Source organism: Fusarium oxysporum, chromosome VI (assembly GCF_013085055.1).
Source record: "Fusarium oxysporum Fo47 chromosome VI, complete sequence".
NCBI classification, from domain to species: domain Eukaryota; kingdom Fungi; phylum Ascomycota; class Sordariomycetes; order Hypocreales; family Nectriaceae; genus Fusarium; species Fusarium oxysporum.
The window spans coordinates 1495313-1518095 of NC_072845.1; the positions used below are offsets into that span (position 1 = coordinate 1495313).

Below are 22783 nucleotides of genomic sequence, written 5' to 3' on the forward strand. Positions count from 1 at the left end.
AGCCAGCCTGCGAAGTCTGTTCACACACGACAGCAAGTAAGTTAAAGTTTCTGCCAATCAGAAGTGAGTCTCACACAGTGACAAATCCTTATTCTGATAATGCATTATCGTGGCCTTGATTATAACTCAAATAACAAACTAAATTGTTGGCCACAGGGTTCGGAAGCCAATTGGATAATCGTAACAACTCCGGCAAGCCCGAGCATATTCCTTTTCAGAACTAGTTCTGTCAGAATATTAGCCACTAACTACGAGACCAAATATGCGTAAGCGGTGTACACAACAGGGTTTCATCACTAGCCAGACTTGGTTCGTCTTATCCCGAACTTTTTGGTCGGCATCTTCCGTCTTTTGAGCCTCAGCCTGACATATGTAAGTTCAGGTCATGTTTTGTCGGAGTTTACGATTATCGCCGGTGCTTCCGCCACCAGAGAAAGTAAACGACGAGAGAACATGACCAATGGTGTTGACTTCGAGGAGCGAAAATGGTAGTTTCTGTGCAATTCGGGCGATGTTCTGTATCAGAAACCATATTGCCTGGAGTAAAACGATAGCTTTGGCCAGACTGTCTGTTGTGGATTGTCTTTGATGTCGCTCGGATCCACGTCAGGGAGATGACCACATTAAGCCAGAAGAAGAACTGCAGATGGTGAGCATGTCAGCCTCTGCGTGGGAATTTGGAAAAAAGTCCAAGCCTTCATCAACGTCAATGCCAAAGCCACCCGTACAAACATAGAGGCTGTGCAACTCTGTCCATTTGTGACGCCTCGGGGGATGTTCCGGGGGTTTGTCTTGGAGGACTCGTATCTCCAATTCAACCACCTACTGGTGCGGTAGAGGAAGCTTCTCACATGCAGGACGATGTTGCTACCGTTAGGGGAAATGGGTTGATACAGGGTTGCGCATAGCAGACATTCGTATGCATCTCGCCCTCATCAATATCACTACTTAAACATTGCTGACAGAGATCGTGACAACTGACGGGAGTGGCTGCAGTGAGTGTTCTGTACACATAGCACTCATCCAGCTGATTGTTTCATCTAAAAGTGAAAATGAGTTTATTCAGACAGGCTACAGAGCCCCTTCCAATTCCATCAAGAGAAGCGTCCAAAGCATATGGGCTATACACAATGAAACAGGTAAATCCTTCCCAGAAGCATGTCTCCTCACACTCACGTGTCAAGTCAATGTCTGGTCCCATATCCTAGGTTATGATTTGTTTCTGGTTATTCCTGTTTACGTCTTTAATACTAAGATTCCTCCACGGTACAAGGTTGCTACTCGCGAAAACATCGCAGTATGCACGATATACTTCACTGGGGTAACCATATACTTCTTCTTATTCGCAACGTAAACCCCTACCTCTCAGTCTCTTTGAACTAATCTGAGCCTGACAATCATAAATCTATCACGCAGTCTCAAACCATTCTTCTCACGCCCATTTCTCAGCGGTTAGCTCGACTATATCGGTATTTTTATCCTCATATATAGCGCCATGATTCCCCTTTTATACTATGGTTTCGTTTGCGATCACTTATTGCGTAATATCTACTGGGGCTTAGTGTCAATTCTCGCTGGACTGTGTGCACTATTCACAATGCATCGAGATTCCGAACTGCCAAAGCGAAGGCTGTTCGTGGAGCCCTCTATTCTGCGTTTGAGGAACTAGCGGTTTTGCACCTATTATCCATACTGTGATGAAGTAAAGCTAGGATGTCCAAAAGTATAGAATGGGATTGATTTGGTACTATATGTGGCTTTGTTTAAAGGTATTGGCGTCGTTGCCTACGCTCATAGAGTAAGTTGAGTCTGGATTACGGACAGCAACTGACATCCTATTTATTCGCGTGAGCCTCGCCGATTACTAATATTTTCCTTTGCAACAGGTGCCTGAGAGATTCTTTCCAGTGACACTCGATATCGTGGGACAGAGTCACCAGATGCTTCATGTTTTCGTCATTGTTGCTGGCATCATGGACGTCATGGGATGTTTTGGTGATTTTGATCATCTTCACGAATATGGATCACGGTGTATATAGAGAGTTAGTTTATCTCAGACCAATCTAGATTCAAACGGAATTTGCTGTGGCTTTGGCAAACATGGAGATCGTTATTAGGTAACTATATGATGCATAGTCCTTGTCATGTGCCAGGACTCCGTGCAAGAGAAGGAAAGTGGAAATGCCTCTGCTGATGATTGGAAGAGGTCATGATCTGCAACTTGTAGACTGTGAACTAGTCCCATGCATTAAAGAAACGAACAGCTTGATAGAACGCTTCGTCTTTAGCAAAGACTTGCTGCGGGTTCGATGCATTTGCACGAACAGCAAAACCATGAGTAGTACCACTGTACAGAACCGAGGTGAAAGGCTTGCCTATCTTGGTGAGGATAGCTTCAGTCTCTGCTTGCCTGGGCTGGGGGAAAATTTGATCCTCGGCTAGATCCATATTAGCTTTTCATTTTATTTTATTATTACGTGGCGAAACTGACCAGCGCCAGCGATGGACACGGGCTTTCTGACAGCCTCAATCTCCTCAGTAGCTAAGAGACTGGGATGAGCAGTGAAGCCAACATCAACTTTGCCGTTCTGACCAAGTGAGCGAAAGACGTAACGTCCACCGTAGCAATAGCCTGTTGCAGCGATGGAGTTCACTTTGAGCTCATTACGTAGGTAGTTGATTGCTTTTGCAACAATTGGGTCAGTGACACTTGGGGGGTGCTTGGCAAGGAACTCGGTGATGTTGAAGTCGGGAGTTTCCCTTGCTGGGTTACCCTGAAAAAGATCTGGCGCAGCAACGACGAAGCCTTCTTTGGAGAAGTTGTCGACCAGCCTGTTTTAGATCAGTAGAGAAAAGTCAAATGCAGGGGGCAACCTCACTCTCTATTCTCCTTCAGCTGGATGCCATAGACATCGGTAAGAAAAAGAACACCAGTTCTTTTTCCAGGCTTCTTATGGCCAAGGTTAAACCTTCCGGGCTTAGATACATAGAGATTCACTGTACATAGTCAATTAGGCACTCAGTGAAAACTATGTGTGAGGGAATGCTGACATCCTTGGTATTTCACAGTTTCGCCCTTCTGATGTTGATTCGCTGCCGATTCTTCGGCAGCCATCACCCCGCTCGGGGCAATAGAGGTGAGGAGAGACAGAAAGACGGCAATGGGCTGGAAGAACCTCATTATGATGGCTTGTAAGGTCGCAAGATATTGAAGTGGAACGGTAACAAGGAGGAGGGGAATATATACAACGATTTAGGATAGGTGTTGCTTACGAATGGTCCAGTAATCATCAGGCTAAAAGAGATTGGCTGTCGTCATTATGCTTGTTATGATGTTGACATTCCTGGATTGGACGGCATTATTGCATGCTTGAAAGTCCGTGACGACGTTGGAGTGGGGGAGGCAGGGGGAGGCAGGGGGAGGCAGGGGAATATGCTTATTCGATACAACCTTATTTCAAGAAAAATGCCGCGCTTTGTCTGGTCCCTACCTATCCCCAAGGAATTTCACATCTTGAAGCATGGTGCCGAGAGTGACTAGTTCTTCTAAACCTATACTAAACTTACCTAAATCTTGTCATCAACCAAGGTTTTGGACCTAGCCTGCCAATTACTTCTGTGTCCAGTTCGTGATTTCAATATTGTGTTAGCTCATGGGGGCGTTAAGATACTCCAGCCATGGCTTGTATATAGTCTAATAGTTTCGAAAGGCAAAGTCTATAGTAAATGCAGAGTTTCAAAAAGGCCCAGCCTTGTAAGACATCTCGTAACGCTGATATGTAACGACTGTACTACGAATACTCCTAGGCCCAACGGGAGTCAAACCATTATGAGTTTTCTTTGCGATGCTTTTCTCCAACAGTGGGGCGCTGGCGCAACGGTAGCGCGTCAGATTCCAGCTATTAAGCACGGAGATTCCTGAAGGTTATCGGTTCAAATCCGGTGTGCCTCAAACTTTTCTTTTTAGTTCTTGACACGAATCTGTTTTTCGACATCTGTAGAATTTCATCAATAAGATGATTCGAGTTGAACTTGCGCCCTCAGGGATAGCAAAATTAAGCTTTGATAAAACGAGCCAACTATATAAGCCATTTAGCGCTCCTGGCCCACTTACTACCTAATTGGGCCATTGACTGTACCCTACGTGAAACTTGGAGCATTTATTTTACTTGCAGACGTGAAAACTAGACAACATGAACTTATTTTTATAACTTAATTCTTCAAACTCGATATCCTTTTCCATTTGATTTCTGAGCTAAAATATGTTGCTTCTATGAACTAACGATATATAATAAACATTTGCTGCCTTCCCTTGAAAGCTCAAGGCAGAGGGATAGATTGCTTGTGGCCAATAAACAGACCCTCAGGATCAATCTTGGCCTTGATCTTCTTAAGTCGCTCATAGTTTGCACCATAAAGACGTGAACTCCACTCCTTCTCAGTAAGCTCGGTATCAGCATAGTTGACGAAGCCACGAAGCTTGGAGCCGCCCTTGACAAGAGCATCCTCAAATGGTTTCATCAGACCTCGCAGGTAAGGAATAGCGTCGGCAGGGAAGCTGGAAGGGTTGACAGAGTTGGCGTCCCAGCGAATTAACCACAGGTTTCTGCCATGAGCATAACCTGTATCGCTATCTTTGATGTTGCGGGAGACACCGCCCCAGAGATCAAGGTAGGCGAATTTTGTCAGATCAGTTCGGTTGAAGGCCAGTGTTGTGCTCTCGAAAAGAATCCGAGCTTGTTCAAGACTGAGAGGGTGGTCGGTCGTAGTGGTGAGAGATTGAGTGTAGAATGCTCGGCCACCCAGGAATCCGCCGTCGGGCTGGTTCATGCCAGCACCAGCAACAGCGACTTCAAGGTCCCACCAGGGAAGGACAGTCTTCTTGACCTCGACGGCGGACTTGATAGTCTTGAGCTTGTTAACAAGAGGACGAATAACGCTGTCAAAGCTGTCGGGGTTGCCGTAGAAGTATCCAGTGCCATCGTAAGGAGGAGCCATCAAGCTCCATCGGAAGGCAAAGGTATCAGGGCAGTCCTTGCTGGTGGCATAGTCCTGGATGGCCACGAGAGCCCTGGCGCCGTCTCTGGGGCTGAGATCGCCCATAGAGAGTGTGAAGTTGATAGCCTTGTCGAACTCAGGCTTGAAGGTCTTGGTAGTCATGGAGAGAATGATACCGTAGGAAGCTCCAGCACCTTGAGCAGCCCAAAGGAGCTCGGAGCCCTTTCCAGCCTTGACAATGGTGCCGTTGTACAGCATGTACTCAACCTCGACAATGTTGTCCATGGGAGTGCCAAGATAACGTGAGGTGGTACCAAAGCCGCCTCCAATACTGGATCCAGTGACACCAACATGGGCACCACGGACGTGAGGAACATGGCGTCCAGCAGTGTCCCAAAGGTACTTGGCAACAGGTCCAACGTGAGTGCCGCCACCGAAGGTCATGAGGGTGGTCTTTGAGTCATACTTGACGTCGTCAAACGCAGCCATGTTGATGACCAAGTTCCCGGGCTTTCCGAAGCCATTTCCTTGGAACGAGTGCGCAGGGCCAAGGGCATTTGCGTTGACATCAGCCTCTCGCGCACATTCTAGCGCAAGGGCGACTTCATCGCGAGATTCAGGGAACGCAATTGCAGCAGGCTGGGGACGAATACGCTTCTGGAACTGAGTTGTCTCTGCGGCCCATTGACTGTCAGACTCGATGACGTTTCGCAAGCCGGCCTTGTCGAGACAATTGGTCAATTCCTCAGCCTTGTTCTGAGCAAAAGCTAGTGAAACGAGAGAGGCGAAGACAAAACGTCGGAGAGAGCGTGGGGATGCCATGATTGCAGAGCTGATAAAGATCAACGCTTGAGAGAATGAAATCAACTCATATGGGTGATTTCATTGTATTTATGTCTTACTGCCCCTGTTTGACTTTGAGCAGTTTGAAGTAATACACGGGATTAAGCTTCGGCCCTTTGTAGTGGTGGGCTGCAGGGGGAAACCTACAAACCCTGTCATAACTCACCTTGGCTTTAACAGGCTAAAATGCAACATTCCTACAGCACGGTTATCACTGTGATACAATCCTTCCAGCAGTAACTTCCATCCTATTATGGAAAGGTCGCAATCACCAAACTTACGACAACGGCATCATGCAAACGTCCCTGTCTCAAAGGGGAATATCCCTCAAGGGGTATGATCTTCTAAGCCACACTTTATCTAACTCGACTACCGGTATTGGATTCCTTCTGAACCTCCAGCATTGTATGGAGACTTGCCAGGCATTAAGCTCCACTATTACCAGGTTCGGCGAGCCAGGTTCCGACGTTTCTAGGTTTCGTTACCTTCTATATCCAGGTCATGTTCCGCTTTCTACGGATAAGAATCTTGTTACTACCCTTTCATGGCATTATGTTGCAGCAAATGTGGACTTTTCCGTCTGAAGTAATTCAGCCTGTTAGGTAAAACGGAAATCCATCTTAGATGAGTTGGCTTGATGGAGTATAAGAGGAATGTCATTGCTGTAAGGTCCCATGTGCTTGTTGCAAACATCGTTAGTGTAGGATGCTTAATAATAGGCTTAATTGCACGTTTCAGAACCTTTTCCGTGCTCACTAGTGTACCGACCGCTCCGACAGGGCGAAGCGAGTAGTCCAAACTATATGCAGGGGTTGTATGTCACTGCTCTCAGGTCAGACTGAACCTACCCTGTAGGATATCGTTTAAGAAAGTTTAAATAAAAACACTAATATTAAGAAACGTAACAAAGAGAATGTAACTGAAAGGAGCTAGATGAGCTCTCTAGATGGGTACAGAAGTCTAAATCTAAATGCAAAACAAAACAAAAGGTCTATCCCTAGGCCTCTCTATCTAGTGACTGAGCCTGACACATATCCGCGTACACGCCTCCCTTAGCCTGAAGTTCCTCATGCGTTCCAACCTCAACAACCTTTCCACCAACAAGCACAAAGATGACATCAGCATTTCGAATAGTCGAAAGTCGATGAGCAACCGCAATCACACTGCATCCGCTTTCCTTTCTCGTCTGTTCCAGTGCCTCCTGGACGAGTTGCTCCGAGTGTGTATCAAGCGCCGAAGTTGCCTCATCGAGAAGCAGCAGCTTCGGTTTGCGGATAAGAGCACGAGCAATGGCGATTCGTTGACGTTGGCCGCCTGAGAATGCTGTGCCTCGTGCACCGCATGGAGTGTTGAATCCCTCTGGAAGGGAAGAGACAAAGTCGAGGATATTGGCTTGTCGAGCAGCCTCGTTGAGTCGCTCGTCAGATGTATCGTCAATTTCACCATCAAGACCCATCAAGATGTTCTCTCGTACAGTTCCTTCGTAGAGGACAGGCTCCTGCTGAACCATGGACATCTCGTTGCGGTAGAGGCGAGGCGAAACATCCTTGACGTCTTGCTCACCAACGCAGATCTTGCCAGATACAGGATCGTAGTATCGCTCAAGTAGAGATACCAGGGTTGATTTACCGCAGCCACTGGGACCGCAAACAGCAACAAACTGAGATGGATTGATCTGAGAAATGTCAGTAGGTAGTCGTGAGATGGGTAAACGAGAGACTCACATCCATTGAAAGTCCATGAAGAACTTTGGTACTGCGACTCTTGTACTTGAAGTGCACGTTATCAACACTGATGGGCTGGTCAAGATCCGGACCTCGGTCTTTGTTCTCATTGGTCTCTTGAATGACTGGTTGCTCCTCCCGCAGGTTAAAGAGATAGTTTGCCGCACCCTTTGCTCTTGTGAGACTACCCAAGTTGGCAAATAACTGGGCACCAGCTTGGCCCGCAAACAAAACACCCATGAAAATGAGGAAGAACTGTTCTGATGTGTACTCGCCAGAGGAGATGAGTCGTGAGCCGTACCAGAATCCGAGTGCCATAACCAGAAACTCGATGGATTGTGAGAAGGCGTATGCAACCATCGAGATCGAGAGAGACTTGACTGATTGGGCGACGATGCTTGACAGAGTCTCAGAGTATGCCTCAATAAAGTCCGACTCGGCGGTCAAAGAGGCAACGGTCCTCAAAGCGGAAACAGCCTCGCTAGCAAGACTGGCACTTTCTCGGAATCTTGCCTCATTGCTTTCATGAAGCCTAGACTCAAGGCGGATCTTGAAGTAACCAGAACCCATGAGAAGAGGCAATCCTGCAAACACCATGACAAGAGCCAGTTTCCAACCATACGCCAGTGCAAGAATAGAGCTAGCAGTTATGTTGACAATCATGACGAGAATAACATAGATGTTCAGTCCAAGAAGCTCTGTCAAACTCGTGGGGACCGAGGACAATGTTGAAGCCAATGCACCGGATGAGTTCTCAGTTCGATCAAAGAAGTCAATGTCCATGATAACCATGCGACTGAACAACTCAAGGCGGTACTGATGAGAGATGGATTGAGCCACGTGGTTGGAGATGTATCCGATGGTGAAGTACGCAACTAGATTACCAAGCGCAATGACGAAGAACATAAGGGCATAGAAGTTGGCATCTGAGGCGGAGGGCTGACTGGAAGAGAAGGCTGTGATGAGTCGGGAGAATAGGACAGCTTGGCCCGGCCAGGTAGCTGCGGCGATGCTGCAGGCGAGCGCTGCGACAATGATGTGAGGGAGGAGGGCCTTTTGTTCCTTGAGGATGAGGAAGATGCTCGTCAGAATAGAGCGGTCCTTTGGCTTGTCATCTCCACGCTTGAGCACCATGGACTTCTCGGTTTGTGCTGTCATGACGCGCGCCACCTCCTCGTCTGTCTCGACTTCGACCATATTCTGCTTCGCACTCAAGTTTTTGTGAACTTGATTCGCGGAAACTGCAAGGTTCTGTGCACGAATGAGTCTGGCATAGTGAGCATTGAGTGTAAGAAGTTCCTCGTGAGTACCCTGCTCAACAACCTGGCCAGCTGAAACAACGACGATGTTGTCAGCGTCCTTGATAGTTGATAGGCGATGCGCGATGACTACCGTGGTTCTCTCTTGAGAAACTCGCGATAAGGCCTTTTGAACGATTCGCTCGGCATTGGGATCGAGGGCACTTGTTGCTTCGTCAAGGAGAAGGATCCTGGGATTAGAGACAACGCTGCGTGCAATGGCAACTCGTTGCTTTTGGCCACCGCTAAGCGTACCGCCTCGCTCGCCGAGATATGTATCATAGCCCTAGGCAATGTTAGACAAACTGGGTTGAAGTTGAGGAGCGTGCTTACCTGTTCAAGCTTTTGAATGAACTCATGAGCATAGCTGGCTTCGCAGGCTTCCTGCACCATCTTCCTCTGTTCATCAAGACTTAGGACCTTCTGTGCCTCTGTGAAGCCCTTGGCCACATTCTCAAACACCGTCCCCCTGAACAGAACCGGTTCCTATAACTATGTTAAATACATTCGAGAACAGAAAGAAGCTGTCTTACCTGTTGAACAAGAGCCATCTGAGACCTAAGCCACTTGACATTTAGCATGGATACATCCATGCCATCAAGAAGGAAGCGGCCAGAGGTTGGTAGGTACCATCTCTCCAACAAACCAATTATAGTACTCTTTCCAGAGCCACTAGCCCCGACAATGGCGGTAGTTTTGCCAGCTGGGATGTTCAGACTGATGTTGTTGAGTACGTTTGTGTCGGGTCGAGAGGGGTATGAAAAGGAAACGTTCTCAGCCTCGAGATGGCCGTGGCACTTTTCAGGGACTTTGCCTTCATTACCGAGAGGATCCAGTAAGGAAGATTTGTCAAAGATCTTGAAGAGCTCGGAAGCGGCTGCCGCGCCGTTGGCCAGAGCCGGGACCTGTGGATAGAGAAGACCGATCGATGATGAGGCAAGCAAGACAGATAATACAACACTATGAATGGTCAGTTGTTTTTGGAGTCTTAAGTCAAGATTGAGAGTCTTACGTGAATACAGTACCAACAGAGTCGATCTCACCACTCTGATACATACGGAAACCCTGCCAGAAGGCCAAAGCATTTCCAGCGTACATGCAGAAGTAAGTTGATGAGCTCATGACACCGTACATGAAAGACTTCTTCTTTCCATGGACGTGAGCCTCTTTGAGATAGTCGTCATATCGCACTGTCATTCTGCCCTGTGCCCAGAAGGCATGGACCGTTCGGATGGAAGCCATGACCTCTTGGGCGAAGACATTGGCTTGGGAGTAACTACCCTGAACCTTTGCTTCGATGGGCGCATCAAGGGTCATTCCAACGCCAATGATGAAAAAGAAGAGAGGCACGACAGTCAAAGTGATGAGTGCCAGCTTCCACTGAACTGCTATCGCGACGACAAAGGATGAGACAAACATGGCCAGTCCTTGGATAAGAAGTGACAGTTTCTCGGCAATGCCCTGGTTGATACGAGTAACATTGGTAGTCATCTGGGTCGCGGGCGATCCAACATTAGCCGTATCAAAGTACCAAATCTCGGTTCGAAGAAGATGTTCCAAGAAACGTTGTCGCAGTACTCGTGTTGTTCGGATTCCGGAAACGGTAACAGTCAAAGTGGCCAGATAGCTGAGGACAAATTTGCCCACAAAGAGATAGACAAACCATAGGACGAATGTGTTGACCTCATCCTGAAAGCCTTCAGGATCAAGCTTGCCGCTCGCATAGTCGCTAAATCGGCCAGTGAATTGTCCAAAAACAATAGTCATCAAGGGGAGTGTTGCTCCGGAAGCAATGGAGCAGATAAGGGATGTGAAGTTGAGGATCCAGTCGAGGCGGTCGGCGAATCGAAAGACGCGCTGTAATGTGTAAGTCATGAGTTCATCTACTCCAGTAGAATAGTCATACCCAAAGATCTCCAAGTTCAGCCTGCTTTTCAGGCTCATCCTTTTGTGTTGTTGTAGCTGAGTCCTCAACAAGGATCTTCTTCTCGTTGTCGGCGTCCATGGTGGAAGTTAGTGGAGAATCTATTATGAAGGTGGTAAAAGAGAAGAGGAGAAGTTGAAACGAAGGCTAGAAGCCTAAAGGAACGCTCAAGAGAAAGAAGTGAAAGAACTGTCTAATTGAGATTGTTTAATGTCAAACTAAACGAGGGTGGCGATGTTTGGATACTTATCCACACTCCCTGGACATGTCTGAGCTCACATACTTACGCAAGCAGGTCATACAGAATGGCTCATGCTGACCGCATTCCCATAATTTCGCTGCCAAGACAATCAATCTCATCCCTGAATACGCTGCAGCTTCACAGGAGATGCCAAAAATAATTCATCTAAGGTGTACTAAATCTAGACTAATTTTACCTAAGCCTTTTTGTCGCTTACGCTGCCTTTTAGCTCACTCGTTTGGACGGACCCGCGGGAGACACGGACAGCCAATCGATATGATCTGCGCTAACAGAATTAGGGGCATCTTGTAGGGCTCGGGACCACGGGCCCGCGCCTCCGAGGTAGCGAGGTGTCAGCATTCCCTCTCCTCCGCGAGCCCGTTCTCCCGTAACACAACCTTTGACCTCACATTGCATTAAATTTCGCTAAGTGGATTAAACTTGGTTCGTTAGGGTCATGTCAGGAGAGGAGACTATTCTGGCTAGGCGGGCTAGGCTCTCCCAGGTCCCGCGAGCGGTACGTACTGCTCAGACAAAGCCCTCTTATCCCATTATGGCCAAGACACTGACAATGCAAAAGTGTGAAGCATGTAAAGTCCGCAAGGTGATTGGTATAACCAAACTTTTATCTTCATTCCTGACTCTCCTAGATTCGCTGTGACAGATCCCATCCCTGCGGAAACTGTAAAGCTGCAGGTATAGCCTGCCAACAAGCTCATTCTGTTCAGTCAGATGCACGTTCAAGGCCAGACAACCGAATAAGTCACTTGTAAGCCCGTTTGCTCTCTGTTCATTTACAATTACTCATATCTCCCAAAAGAGAAGAATATGTGGCTGCTCTTGAAGCTAGACTGGCCAAGGTTGAGTTGCGTCTAGACAAACAACCTGAACAGCCATTGACTTCCACGCCTGCTTCAACATCCGCGCCCACGGGCCCGAAAGAGGCCTCTTCCGTTTCTCCAGCTGGTTCTTCTGAGCCCAGTGTCTACGATGTAGCACCGTCTCCCGGTGGTGCCTTGTACGAGGGAACATCGTCATTTCTTCAGCAATCTGTCCAGGCTAGCCAAGAGGTTCAGCGCTCTGCAGCTGCAGAGAGTCCTGAAGCAGCACAGACCATCAGCGAATCATTCAACCAGTTGAACTCTATCTTTAAAAGTCAGAATGATAAGAAGTTGCCATTCGCGGCCTCGACTCGATCCATGCCAGAAATTACACCTCTACCAGCTTCGGTTGTCCTTACTATTCTACGCAAGATCAAAGGCAGTAACCAACACACATTTAAAAACGACTGGCGATCCAATAACTAACCCGCTATATAGCTAATCCGACCAGATTCTTTCCTGGCCAAGCGCTCACTGACGTGCGTCTCATTGAGCATCTATGTCAAAAGGTCTACTTCCCAACGGAACCAGTAACCCTTGGACATATTACAAGCGTCAATGGCATCATGCGGTTACTCCTCCGCGAGTTTATCATCACAAAGGATAGTCTTGCTGAAGAGCATAACCTGGAGGAACTGAAAGCGCAGGCTGAGCGAAACTTTGACCGAGGTCTGCAAACCTTTGAGCTTATGACGGTGCCCAGTTTTGAGAATATCCTGGCTATCACAGCCGCGGTTAGTTACTCTCAGATCGCTTTTGAGGCCAAGCTTTTAATCAATTTTTTTGTTCATTGTAGGTTCTCAAGATTCAAAACGAAGCCGCTCCTGTTCTGGCTCGTTCATTAGTCAACGCAGGCCTCAGTCACTGCCAGATGATGGGCTACCATCGAGAGGTAACCTATCAAAAAGACCAAAGTGGCTTCGCTGACAATAAGCGTCGACTTTTCTGGACGCTTTATGTCTTTGACAAGACAAACTCTCTTCATTTCGGTAATGCCTCAAGAGTCCAGGACTTCGAGGTTGACGCGCATTATCCTACAATACCGGACGACCCAGCCGAGAAGCCCTGGACTGAACTGTTTCGACTGGCTGTTAGGCTAGCCAAGATCCAAGGCTTGATATTTGATAAGCTTTATTCTGTTGCCGGCCTACAATCCCCTGCTGTAGACCGCAGACAATGGATTGATGCTTTGGTCGCCGACATGCACCAATGGCGATATGAATTGGACCATGTAGGCTTACTTTCCAGTATTATAAATCTGTTTTGACCACTCAACTGACAACTGTGCAGATGGATGGAAGTACAGTGCGCTTTGTTGAGATTCTTAAGCTTTCAATGACCCATTGGGACATCATGTATTACTCAACTCTAACCATTCTGTTACGAGCTCCAGCAATGCCAGGAGTAGGTACAGACATGACATCCCAGTGCTTTCAAGCAGCAAGGCTCTCTCTACAAAGCCATCTTCGCGCATTCTCAGGCTACGGTGGCGACAAGATGCTCTCGAAAGCAGATTACATCGACTGGTAAGTCAGCCCTAGCCTGTTCAGATCCGACAGCTTACACTTGCAGGGCTCTTCATAACTCATCATTCACACCTTTCGTCGTTATATTCCTGCACTCGATAGCAGCATCTAGTCTTGAAGACGTAGAGCTTCTTGAGCAAGTAGTCACCACGTTCCGGAGCGCCCGAGATATGAACATTGGAGCTGAGAAGCTCTATCAAATCTGTTCTACCTTCGCACGGCTTGCCCGTCGAATGGTCGAATCTCGAAACACGTCGGTGGGCATGTACGATCAGAATAATGATACACTCCAGGTGGCTGGTGTGTCCGAAAATGTCCCCTTGACTTGGACGGATGTGGCTGGTCAGCCTTCGGAGCAACAGACTGGAAGTGATGGCTTTGCGGACTTTCTCACTGATGACATGACCAACATATTGGCTGATTGGATCAACGGACAGCCCCCTGCATCTGATATGTTTGCTATGGATTTTGGGGAGTGATCTTATTGATAACTTGATTAGATGAGATCGAAGTTTAGAAGAAACTAGATGCCTCGTCTTGAAACGCGTAACTGGTGGATCATTTCCATAAAATCAGGCAGCTGATGAATATGTGAGACTTCTCCAGGGCAACCATCTCCAAGGCAACCATATTTGGTGAGACATTTGATGTTTGAAATTGAATAATATTGTTGCCTTAAATTCGGGGCCGTGGCAAATCCCTCATATCGCTCCCTAGCCTCAAGGCTGCTGTGATAGCATTGGGATGAGATCCGCTCTCTCATGAGCAGTAAATTATCTGTCTGCCTGACTAGGCAGAGAGGCCCCCGGACAATTGAATATTTTTCCTAGATACTAAGCTCTAGTATCTAGTGAGAGCAAGAAGCTCTTTTGACTATTTAATGAATGTGATCTTCGCTGATATGTGCTTGCTGTTGGACATTTCAACCTATTTCACACTTCAGAGCTCTCCAGTTCTCTTGGTTATTGTTTTCGTTTTCTATCAGCGATAAATCTTGCAAGTCATACAAAATGGCGGTAAGTTCATTTTGATCTTGCAGCTCGTTAATCTTACTCTGACTCATTCCTTGTGTCAAGTCTGCTTCTGGGTAAGTAATGTCACTGAAATCATTCCCCAATCTACGACTAATCTTGATACACAGTGTTTTGATTGACCAAGGCTGCGTCACCGCGGCCAATGATCTTCGATTTGCAAAGGGATCGAGTAAGATCAAGTTCGTTATCTTCAAGATCACCGACGACGAGCAGCGCGTTGTTGTTGAAGAGACGTCTCCTGATAATGAATATGAGACTTTCCGCCAGAAGCTTCTCTCGGCGGTTGACAAGTCTGGAAAATCGGCTCCGCGCTATGCTCTCTACGATGTCGATTACGACCTTGGGGAAGATGGGAAAAGGTGAGCTCTGCTGTGTTAGTACCGAAATTTACTGACAAAAGGTTACAGGACTAAGACGATCTTCATATCTTGGGTTCCACAGACCTCGCCTATCAAGGTAGGGCTGTCACATGCTAACTAGACTCAAACTTACTAACTAGAGAATTAGCTTCGCATGCTCTACGCCAGTACAATGGAATATTTGAAGAAGGCAGTCAATATGAGTGTTTTTATTCATGCTGATGATCAAGAGGACATTGAGTGGGAGGAGTTGGTCAAGACTGCAAGTGGTGGCAAAGCCAAATGAGGCCACCATTGAGGACTCCAAGACATGGTTATTGGTTTTTACCAAGTAATTTAAAATGCCTCTAAAATTCATTTTTCTTTTTATCTTTGTTCTAGACAAGGATCTGAAACAATCAAGCTTTTTCTCCCAGGGCTGATCTTGATCTTCTGATTGCACTAGCAGCCAAAACGTGGCCAATGGCCGGTGCTAGTGCTGCACGATACCATAAAATGACGTTGTCGCCAACAAAACGTCAACGCCTTTCATCTCCTCACAACAGGATTGGATTGGCTCTTTTGTACCATGCACACTCGCCACGCGTACTTTTGATCCAGTGTGGCTGGAAACCTGGAACTCCATCATCTTTGTCCTACAACCGACAACGTCATTATTTGTTGCAGGTGCTGTGAACTTTATTTATTTGTTTGTATTATTACTCCGAACCCCAAGTTTCTGCTTCTGAGACGGAATCATTGATAACCTACATCGATATTCAAGATGCCGCGTACTCTATTGCTTTGTTTTATCCACGGGTTCAAGGTGCGATAGTCGCATGTCTTTCACCATTAGCTACTGACATTGTTAGGGTACCGATAACACCTTTCATGAATTTCCTTATGTGAGTGGTGACCCACGCTAAATGCGACAAGCCTTCATAGCTTAAACTTACACTATCAAAGGACCTCAAAAAAGCAGTCGCCAGAGAACTCCCAGACGACAAGATCGAATCCATCGTATATCCCAAGTATGAGACTACTGGTGAATTGGCTCAGGCCGCAGAAGGTTTTCTAGAGTGGTAGGTCGACTCAGATAAATCAAACACACCTGGACTGTTGACCCTCAATACAGGCTCAAGGAGCAGGTCATGGAGATCCGAAAGAGGAAGTCGGAAAAGCCATGGCCTCCTCATGACAGAGATGTAGGAGTTGTTCTCGTTGCTCACTCGATGGGGTAAGTTGATCAGACCAGACTCACCCTTATACACCCTCTGACACTCTACTAGGGGCTTCGTCGCAGCAGATACTCTGTTCCTAGCCATCAACGACAGAGCTAACAATGGAGACGAGAACGATCCCTTGTTTCCACTCATCCAAGGTATCCTCACATTCGACACTCCTTACAATGGTCTCGCCCGCTCCATGTTCGTCTATGGCGCTTTCTCCAATTATCAAAAAGTCAACAGCGTCTTCAATGTCATGACAGCGATCTCTGCAGCTGCACCTGCTAGTCTTGCAAGACTTAGCGCTCGACGTGCTGCGACCACTGCCGTTACCAGCAGTACACGGGGACCTCAGTGGAAGACATGGCAGCTTGTAGCTGTCAAAACGGGTACTGTAGGCGCCATCGCAGCTGGTGGTGTGGCAGCGTACATGAACCGAGAGGCCATCATTCAGGGGATGAAGAGCATGAAGAACATAAACAAAGAGTCTGTTGCCGAAAGCTACCGTCAGGGAATGGATGCTCTCGGACAAGGTCTGGCTTATATCAACCGCGGAAATGTCGGAAAGTCTTTCGCCTGGCTCTCAGATCATGTCACATTTGTTGGTGCACTCCTCCGACAAAAAGAGCTGAACCGTCGACTTGAACGCATCGGCTCGCTCAAAGGTGTTGGAATGCACGACTTTTACTGTTCTCTTGGTGAGAATGGCTACTGGAGTGGAGGATACTTTGTCCCTGAGCGGACATTCTGTGCTGTTCCTGAGGAGAGCCACTCAGCTTACCCAATCTTCGAAAGATGCGTCATGCCTAAGGCTGAAGATGAGATTGAAGCGCACCTCAACATGTTCAGGCCTGAGAGACATCGAGGCTACGAGGAGATGACGGACAAGTCGGCCGAGCTCATCAAAGAGTGGTTCCAGAGCGAAGAGAACGTTTTCGACGATCCGAAATTCCGCGAGACACCTCCTGAAGAAACAGAAGAGACAGAGACTACCAAGGAGATTCTTGAGAAGGATCCTGGCCAAACTGAAGGAGACGAGAAGGCTGAGGGCGCGAATGGCAAAGATGGCGACAATGACACGGGACTCCCAGACGAATCACCGCTGGACATCGCCAACGCCGCCTCACTCGTACCCCTCCCTGACGACAAGGGTGAAGGCATCGTGGGCGATGCAGATATCGAGGGCGCTGACACGGTTGAGAAGCGAACCTACCTCAACTATCTCTTCGGCGTGGCTCAGCAAACCGGCGCCGACGCCAAGGGTTGGCTGCCAAACAAGATTCCGCAGATGCCAAACCTTCCCAGCATGCCCAACATGCCAAGTATGCCCAAGGTGCCTAGCTCCGTGTCATCACTGGGCAATGTTTCCATGCCCAGCATGAGAATCTGGGGAAAGAAGGATGGTGAAGCTCAGGAAGAAAGTAAAGAGACTCAAGGGAATGAGAACCAGGCTGTCGAGGATAAAGGTGACCAAGGTGGCAAGAATGATGCCACAGAGGAAAATGCCACTGTGCCTCAAGACGGGGGCAACGATGGTCCCCAGGAAACCATTAGGGACAACGCCGAGGTTGTTCAAAAGGTCAATGAGGACGCTGAGAAGAAATCAGATTAGGTTGGTGGGAATTCCATGAGTTTGGGTGTATGGTTTTGTTCGCCTGCTTGCTGCTCACTGTTTCAAGATTAATAATCCTGGCTGTCCTATAGGTTAAAGAGATATCACCTTTTCTGCTTTTGAATGATAGTCCTAAGCTTAGCCTAGATATGTTAGAGTCTAATTCTGTTGAACTTGTATATTTCCCAGCAACATGAGATCGGCTTTGTAACCCTAAATGCATTACCTATCCAACTAACACATACCTATCAAGCGAGCAACTGAGCATCAAGATATAGTCGTGATGTCATTGTGCTTTCGAGGCTTGCGGCTGATAATAATGCCGAGTTCCGTGTCTGTGACGTGTCTTGCAGCCTTATTCCTCCCTAGATATTTACGCCCTCAACTCACCCCGCTTTAACCGCCTGTGGCATAACGTCAACTCAGTTTACCCTCGGATAGAGCCCCAATATTCCGAACGATCTAACTCAAAACTACCTACTTCGCTATGCGCAGGCCAGTTCCCCTTTTACCTAGCCCTTCTAAGCCAGCGGAATCCCAGACCGCTGCGGTTGTGGCCCAAACAGAAATCGTTTTGCGGAAGCGCAAACGGCCCGTGTCTTCAGCCTGCGAAGAATGTCGCAAACGGAAGTCAAAAGTAAACTTGCCCTTTCCTTTTTGAAGAGAGATCTCGGCTGATATGTACAGTGCAATGTTCCGTGGCCTTGTACACCTTGTCTGCATCGCAATACAGATTGTCACTTCGGTCCAAAAGCCGATTTGGAGATGCATCATCGGGCCCTGCAACGTAAATACTCCGATGTACAGGCCGAAAACACCCACTTTCAGGCCGTTTATTCGCTGCTGCGCGAGAAGCCCGAGAATATAGCACTCGCTATCTTGCGGCGGATTCGGACAGGAGCGGATCCAGATGCTATCTTGAGCTTGATGGAAAATGGGGATCTACTAATGCAGTTGCACCTGGCCCCTTCATCTCAGTTCCGCTATGCATTCCCATACCGGAGTGCGTTGCCTAGCATCCCAGTCGGAACGAAGAGTGCATACATGGAAGCCTTGGCCCTCGAGGCGCCATATCCTGGACAGGAGCCTTCAGAACCGTGTGATTATCAACCAATCTCGGATTTAGAGGCCCCGCGTTATATGCCATACCACTCTGCAAAACTAGTTGAGCCAATGCTAGATATCGCTACGATCTCTGCCTGGACGACAGTGTGCACAGATGAGTCTTTGCTACACAGTCTCATGGAAGCTTATATCCTGCATATATATTCCGCGTTCCCTTTTTTTCATAAAGACTGCTTCATACGAGATCTGGTTTCTGGATCTAAACGTTTCTGCTCCAGCCTACTTGTTAATGCTGTCTTAGCTCATGCTTGTCACGCTACACCCAAGTTTGCGCACCGCAATGAGCATTGGAACCCGCAGAATATTGGCTATCTATTCCTCGCCGAGGCCCGCCGCTTATTGGAACTTGAAACTGCTCGATCAAAAATCACAACAGTTCAGGCGATGCTTGTGATGAACATTATCATGAACGATCATGGTGTTGACGGCGCCTCATACCAGTACCTAACTAAGGCCGTAGCTCTCGCAAAGCGCATGGGTCTATTCAACTCGCCCAGTGATGATATGGAACACGATGTGGACCCAAGTACTAAGGTTGTTCGTGAAGTGACAGCCTGGGCCCTTTTCGCTTGGCAAGGGTGGTTTTCCTACGTTCCCCCTTTGGATCTGAAGCTGAGATCAAAAACAGAGTCATGTCCTCCATGCTTTATGAACCGCCTCTGATCACAGAGCCACCTCAGACGTCCTATCCGGACCCCCTCGAAATGCCATTCTGGTATAGTGATCTCCGAGTTCGATACCCCTCAAGCCAAGAAGTCATATCAACCAGCAATCACCAAACGTTCAAGGCTTACTTGGAGTTCTGGGCCATATTCAACGATATCGCCTCCGTTTCGTTTCCGCCTGGACGAGACCGGTCATTTTCCCTCAGTCAGGCAGTTGACTTCTATGCTCGATCACGGTCCTGGTTCGAGGGTCTACCAAATGACTTGCAGCCAGGGAAAATAGTCCTACCTTGTCAACTAAAGCTACAGTATGTAATTAACTTTTGTTCAAGTTGCTTTCTAATTGCTTCAGTATTCAATATTGGCTTCTTTTGATGGATCTCTTCAAGCCATTTGCAGACTGGGACCAGCGCATGGAAGGACTGGATAAGACGTCCTCAGAAATATATCGAGACGCTCGGTGGAACCAAGCCTACGTGCTACGGATTTATTACCTGCGGCATGGGACAGAAGCTTACGACTGTTGGTTCTCTATGTTTCTTTTAAAGCTTGGTTTTGTCGCGCTACAAGAAGTGGCATCTTCTTCAGACCGCGATGCCTCGCTTTCAAACCTGATCTTGGCACTAACGAGCCTCGATAACCAAGGTAAATGTTGTTTCATGTCAGAGTTCACGCTACGAACGATCTGTGCACAGATGCGTTCTGAAGACCTCGCGATCTTCAAGCAATTCGCAACCTTTGAAGATCTCGATGACCCTCAGGCCATAGCAAGTCGCATGAGCCTTATTAGATCAAATTGGCCTGTAAACATGGATTTTGCCAAACGAGAGCGGAAGAGCCTCCGCGATGTAGCTGCTGAGGCCATAGGGATGGACATGACAGACGATGAGTAGCCCTGTACCAGCAGGACAGTAAACTTGGCCAGGAAGAAAAACAAGTAAGTCTATTAGGACTGACACACCATATCTCTGAACTAGTTCCTAGATTGGGCGTCTTGGTTAGACAGTACAGTTAGAGACCCAAAAGCCCCTTACTATCGGGCCCTTTCAAGAATTGCATGCTTGGGTCAATAGCGGTAGTGAGAGTAGGGAAGATGGAAAAGGTTGACCAAGATTGTTAGGGATGCTTACAGCGCAGGATACCATTCCTCTATTAGGGACTAGTTTGGTATGAAAACAAAAGGCATTTTAAATTTCTCTTGCCAGGTGTCAGCTCAATTTCAAGAGTCTCCCGAATTTTCCGATTTACATACTGCTGCTAGTGTTTTAAATCTCAAAATTACTAAAAGAATTCATCTTCTGGCGAGAGGTGCATTCTTCAAGCGAACTAGCCTATACAAGACCCATTGATTATAACTTAAATCACACTAGTTATAAGTAAGATTCTATCAAATTCTAACTTGACAATCGCCGGAGCTGTCTCGATAAGACAAACTACAACTGGCAGACGCCTCCTCGCAAGTTATTATCAAATAACAATCTTCCCCTTCCCACGACTAACGCAACTCAGCATATACCCCTTCTTCTGCTCCTCATCTAGAGCCACGCCCTTATGATCAACGTCTCCTTTGTAATAGTCCACCATGCATGTACCACAGTTCCCTACCAGACATGACGACTCTATCTCAAACCCAGCATCGGAAAGAACCTGAAGAAGGGACTTCTCTCGAGGTACCTGAACTGTTTGACCAGTTGATTTGATTTCTACCTCGAATGGATCCCCAGTTCCTGTCGTGGCGTCGCCAAACTCTTCGAAGTGGACGTTGGCCTTTGGATATCCACTGTCGGTAGTCAGGTTACGGCAAGCGTTCATGAGGGATGTTGGGCCGCAGCAATAAACAATAGGTCTGCGACCCTTATCAACCGTAGGCTCAGGGATTATTTGGCTGAGAATGAGTCGTTGGCCTTGGTCTTTTGCATAAATGGTCGTTTTGTCAATTGGTAGACGACTCAAGTAGGCCGCATCGTTGCGGCTCCGCACAGCATAATGAACCTCAACTTCAACCGGCTCCCGAGATAGCTTTTCGATCTCTCCAAGAAAGGCTGTAACTCCGATACCACCTATGATGAAGATATGCTTGGACGCCAAGGTTTCCATCTTTTCCTTCTGTGTTCCAGTAGCATTGTGTCCTGGGGCGACTTTGATTGTATCTCCAACATTCAGGTTATCATGGAGATAGATGGATCCACCTCTCGAATTATCATCCCGAGCGATACCAAGTTCAAATCGACTCGTGGTTCCGGATACAACAGAGTAGGCGCGAGACATGTTTCCATCTGGGCCAAACTGGACTCGCACAAAGGGAAATTGACCAAACTCCGAGTCCTCGTTTTGTTCCTGAGATTCGAGGATGAAAGATTTGATCCTCGGAGTCAGTTCCGTTTTGCTGGCCAGCTTGTAAGGTCTCCAGACGACAGGGACTCCATCACCTTCAAGGCGACCACTCATATCCTCAGTACCGTGATCGAGTCGGTCCTGAAATATCCCTACCATCTCTTCAGACAGGGCAGGGAGTGATACCAGTTCTTGAAAAATTTCAATGTTGTCCTTTTCATGGTAAAGGTACTTCTGAACTCGTGAGAGGGACCATGTTGGGTTAATACGTTCAACGAGCTCCATAGCATCGCCTTGCTCGATAAACCCAGTTTCAAGAACACGGTAGTACCATCCTGTTCGGCCACTTGACTGCGTCATCGCCGAGATCTTCTTGTGCTGAAAGCGATGATTGAGCTTATAGCACGGCTGTCTCGGTCCAGAAACCTGGATGATCACATCCCGCCCTATACGAAATATGTCTCCAATACAGACGTTCGTCTCAGACATGTTCATTGCAGATAGATTCTCTCCAAAGCCACCGATTCTGAAGAGATCCTCTCGACCAGGCAGCTCAGTGTTCCAGACATCGTAGTGAGCGGCACAGTACTGATGAAGAGCCTTTTCATGACCACCATGATGAATGAACTGCTGCTCATCGCCGACGAGCCCAACAGGGGTTACTTCCCATTTTCCTTGCCGCGCTCGTTTGTTAATAGCGGTGCGGATGTTTACACCGCCGAGCGGGCGGATTTTGCCTGTTCGCAAGCTGAGAAGGGTATCTGCGGGAGGGAGAGGGGCTAGACCTACAACGGAGCTTTCAGTGGTGAGAGACATGTTGCTACTGTTTATTTCTGTCTTTTTTCGAGTATGATGATTGATTGCGGATGCTAGAATTGAGTCAACTTGGTTGAGGTATTTGAGAAAATGTTGTGTGAAGGATCAGCAGGCAGCCATCCACTTAACCTGATCAAGCAAGGTCCCTCAAAAGTCCCCGTATCTTATCGCTAAGAGTAAACGACTACCATCCCAATT

At 47.6% G+C, this 22783-nt stretch overlaps 6 protein-coding genes and 1 non-coding gene across 7 annotated transcripts; 3 read left to right on the forward strand and 4 right to left on the reverse strand.

Annotated features, from left to right (window-relative positions):
• Positions 1-2074: 2074 nt before the first annotated feature.
• FOBCDRAFT_184872 (dienelactone hydrolase family-domain-containing protein) lies at positions 2075-3181 on the reverse strand (the record flags this gene model as incomplete). The annotated part of the gene is made up of 4 exons (XM_031186910.3): positions 2075-2438; positions 2492-2832; positions 2880-2997; positions 3052-3181. The coding sequence occupies 4 exons, from the start codon at positions 3179-3181 to the stop codon at positions 2236-2238; spliced, it is 792 nt and encodes a 263-aa protein (XP_031038045.2). The 3' UTR covers positions 2075-2235.
• A 682-nt stretch (positions 3182-3863) lies between these two features.
• On the forward strand, positions 3864-3952 carry FOBCDRAFT_t141. The gene has a single exon. It is a non-coding gene; the product is annotated as a tRNA-Trp (tRNA).
• A 368-nt stretch (positions 3953-4320) lies between these two features.
• Positions 4321-5906, reverse strand: FOBCDRAFT_261798 (uncharacterized protein; the record flags this gene model as incomplete). The annotated part of the gene is made up of 1 exon (XM_031186909.3): positions 4321-5906. The coding sequence occupies exon 1, from the start codon at positions 5818-5820 to the stop codon at positions 4321-4323; it is 1500 nt and encodes a 499-aa protein (XP_031038044.2). The 5' UTR covers positions 5821-5906.
• Positions 5907-6727: 821 nt separating this feature from the next.
• FOBCDRAFT_184878 (P-loop containing nucleoside triphosphate hydrolase protein) lies at positions 6728-10978 on the reverse strand. The gene is made up of 6 exons (XM_031186908.3): positions 10770-10978; positions 9876-10720; positions 9397-9823; positions 9197-9349; positions 7566-9149; positions 6728-7516 (listed from the first exon to the last, which is right to left on the reverse strand). Exons 1-6 carry the CDS (start codon positions 10866-10868, stop codon positions 6839-6841), a joined length of 3786 nt encoding a protein of 1261 aa, XP_031038043.2. The 5' UTR covers positions 10869-10978; the 3' UTR covers positions 6728-6838.
• Positions 10979-11485: 507 nt separating this feature from the next.
• FOBCDRAFT_136348 (uncharacterized protein) lies at positions 11486-17645 on the forward strand (the record flags this gene model as incomplete). The annotated part of the gene is made up of 15 exons (XM_059607953.1): positions 11486-11609; positions 11803-12291; positions 12348-12643; positions 12706-13140; positions 13200-13435; positions 13548-13910; positions 14202-14203; positions 14528-14828; positions 14930-14933; positions 14977-15081; positions 15680-15712; positions 15774-15889; positions 15943-16044; positions 16097-17454; positions 17500-17645. 15 exons carry the CDS (start codon positions 11486-11488, stop codon positions 17643-17645), a joined length of 4110 nt encoding a protein of 1369 aa, XP_059467353.1.
• A 487-nt stretch (positions 17646-18132) lies between these two features.
• FOBCDRAFT_294518 (uncharacterized protein) lies at positions 18133-20328 on the forward strand (the record flags this gene model as incomplete). The annotated part of the gene is made up of 5 exons (XM_059611849.1): positions 18133-18282; positions 18453-18648; positions 19012-19348; positions 19399-19743; positions 19788-20328. The coding sequence occupies 5 exons, from the start codon at positions 18133-18135 to the stop codon at positions 20326-20328; spliced, it is 1569 nt and encodes a 522-aa protein (XP_059465123.1).
• A 457-nt stretch (positions 20329-20785) lies between these two features.
• On the reverse strand, positions 20786-22664 carry FOBCDRAFT_225548 (pyruvate kinase-like protein). The gene has a single exon (XM_054705017.2). It carries the CDS (start codon positions 22583-22585, stop codon positions 20903-20905), a length of 1683 nt encoding a protein of 560 aa, XP_054560992.1. The 5' UTR covers positions 22586-22664; the 3' UTR covers positions 20786-20902.
• Positions 22665-22783: the final 119 nt, after the last annotated feature.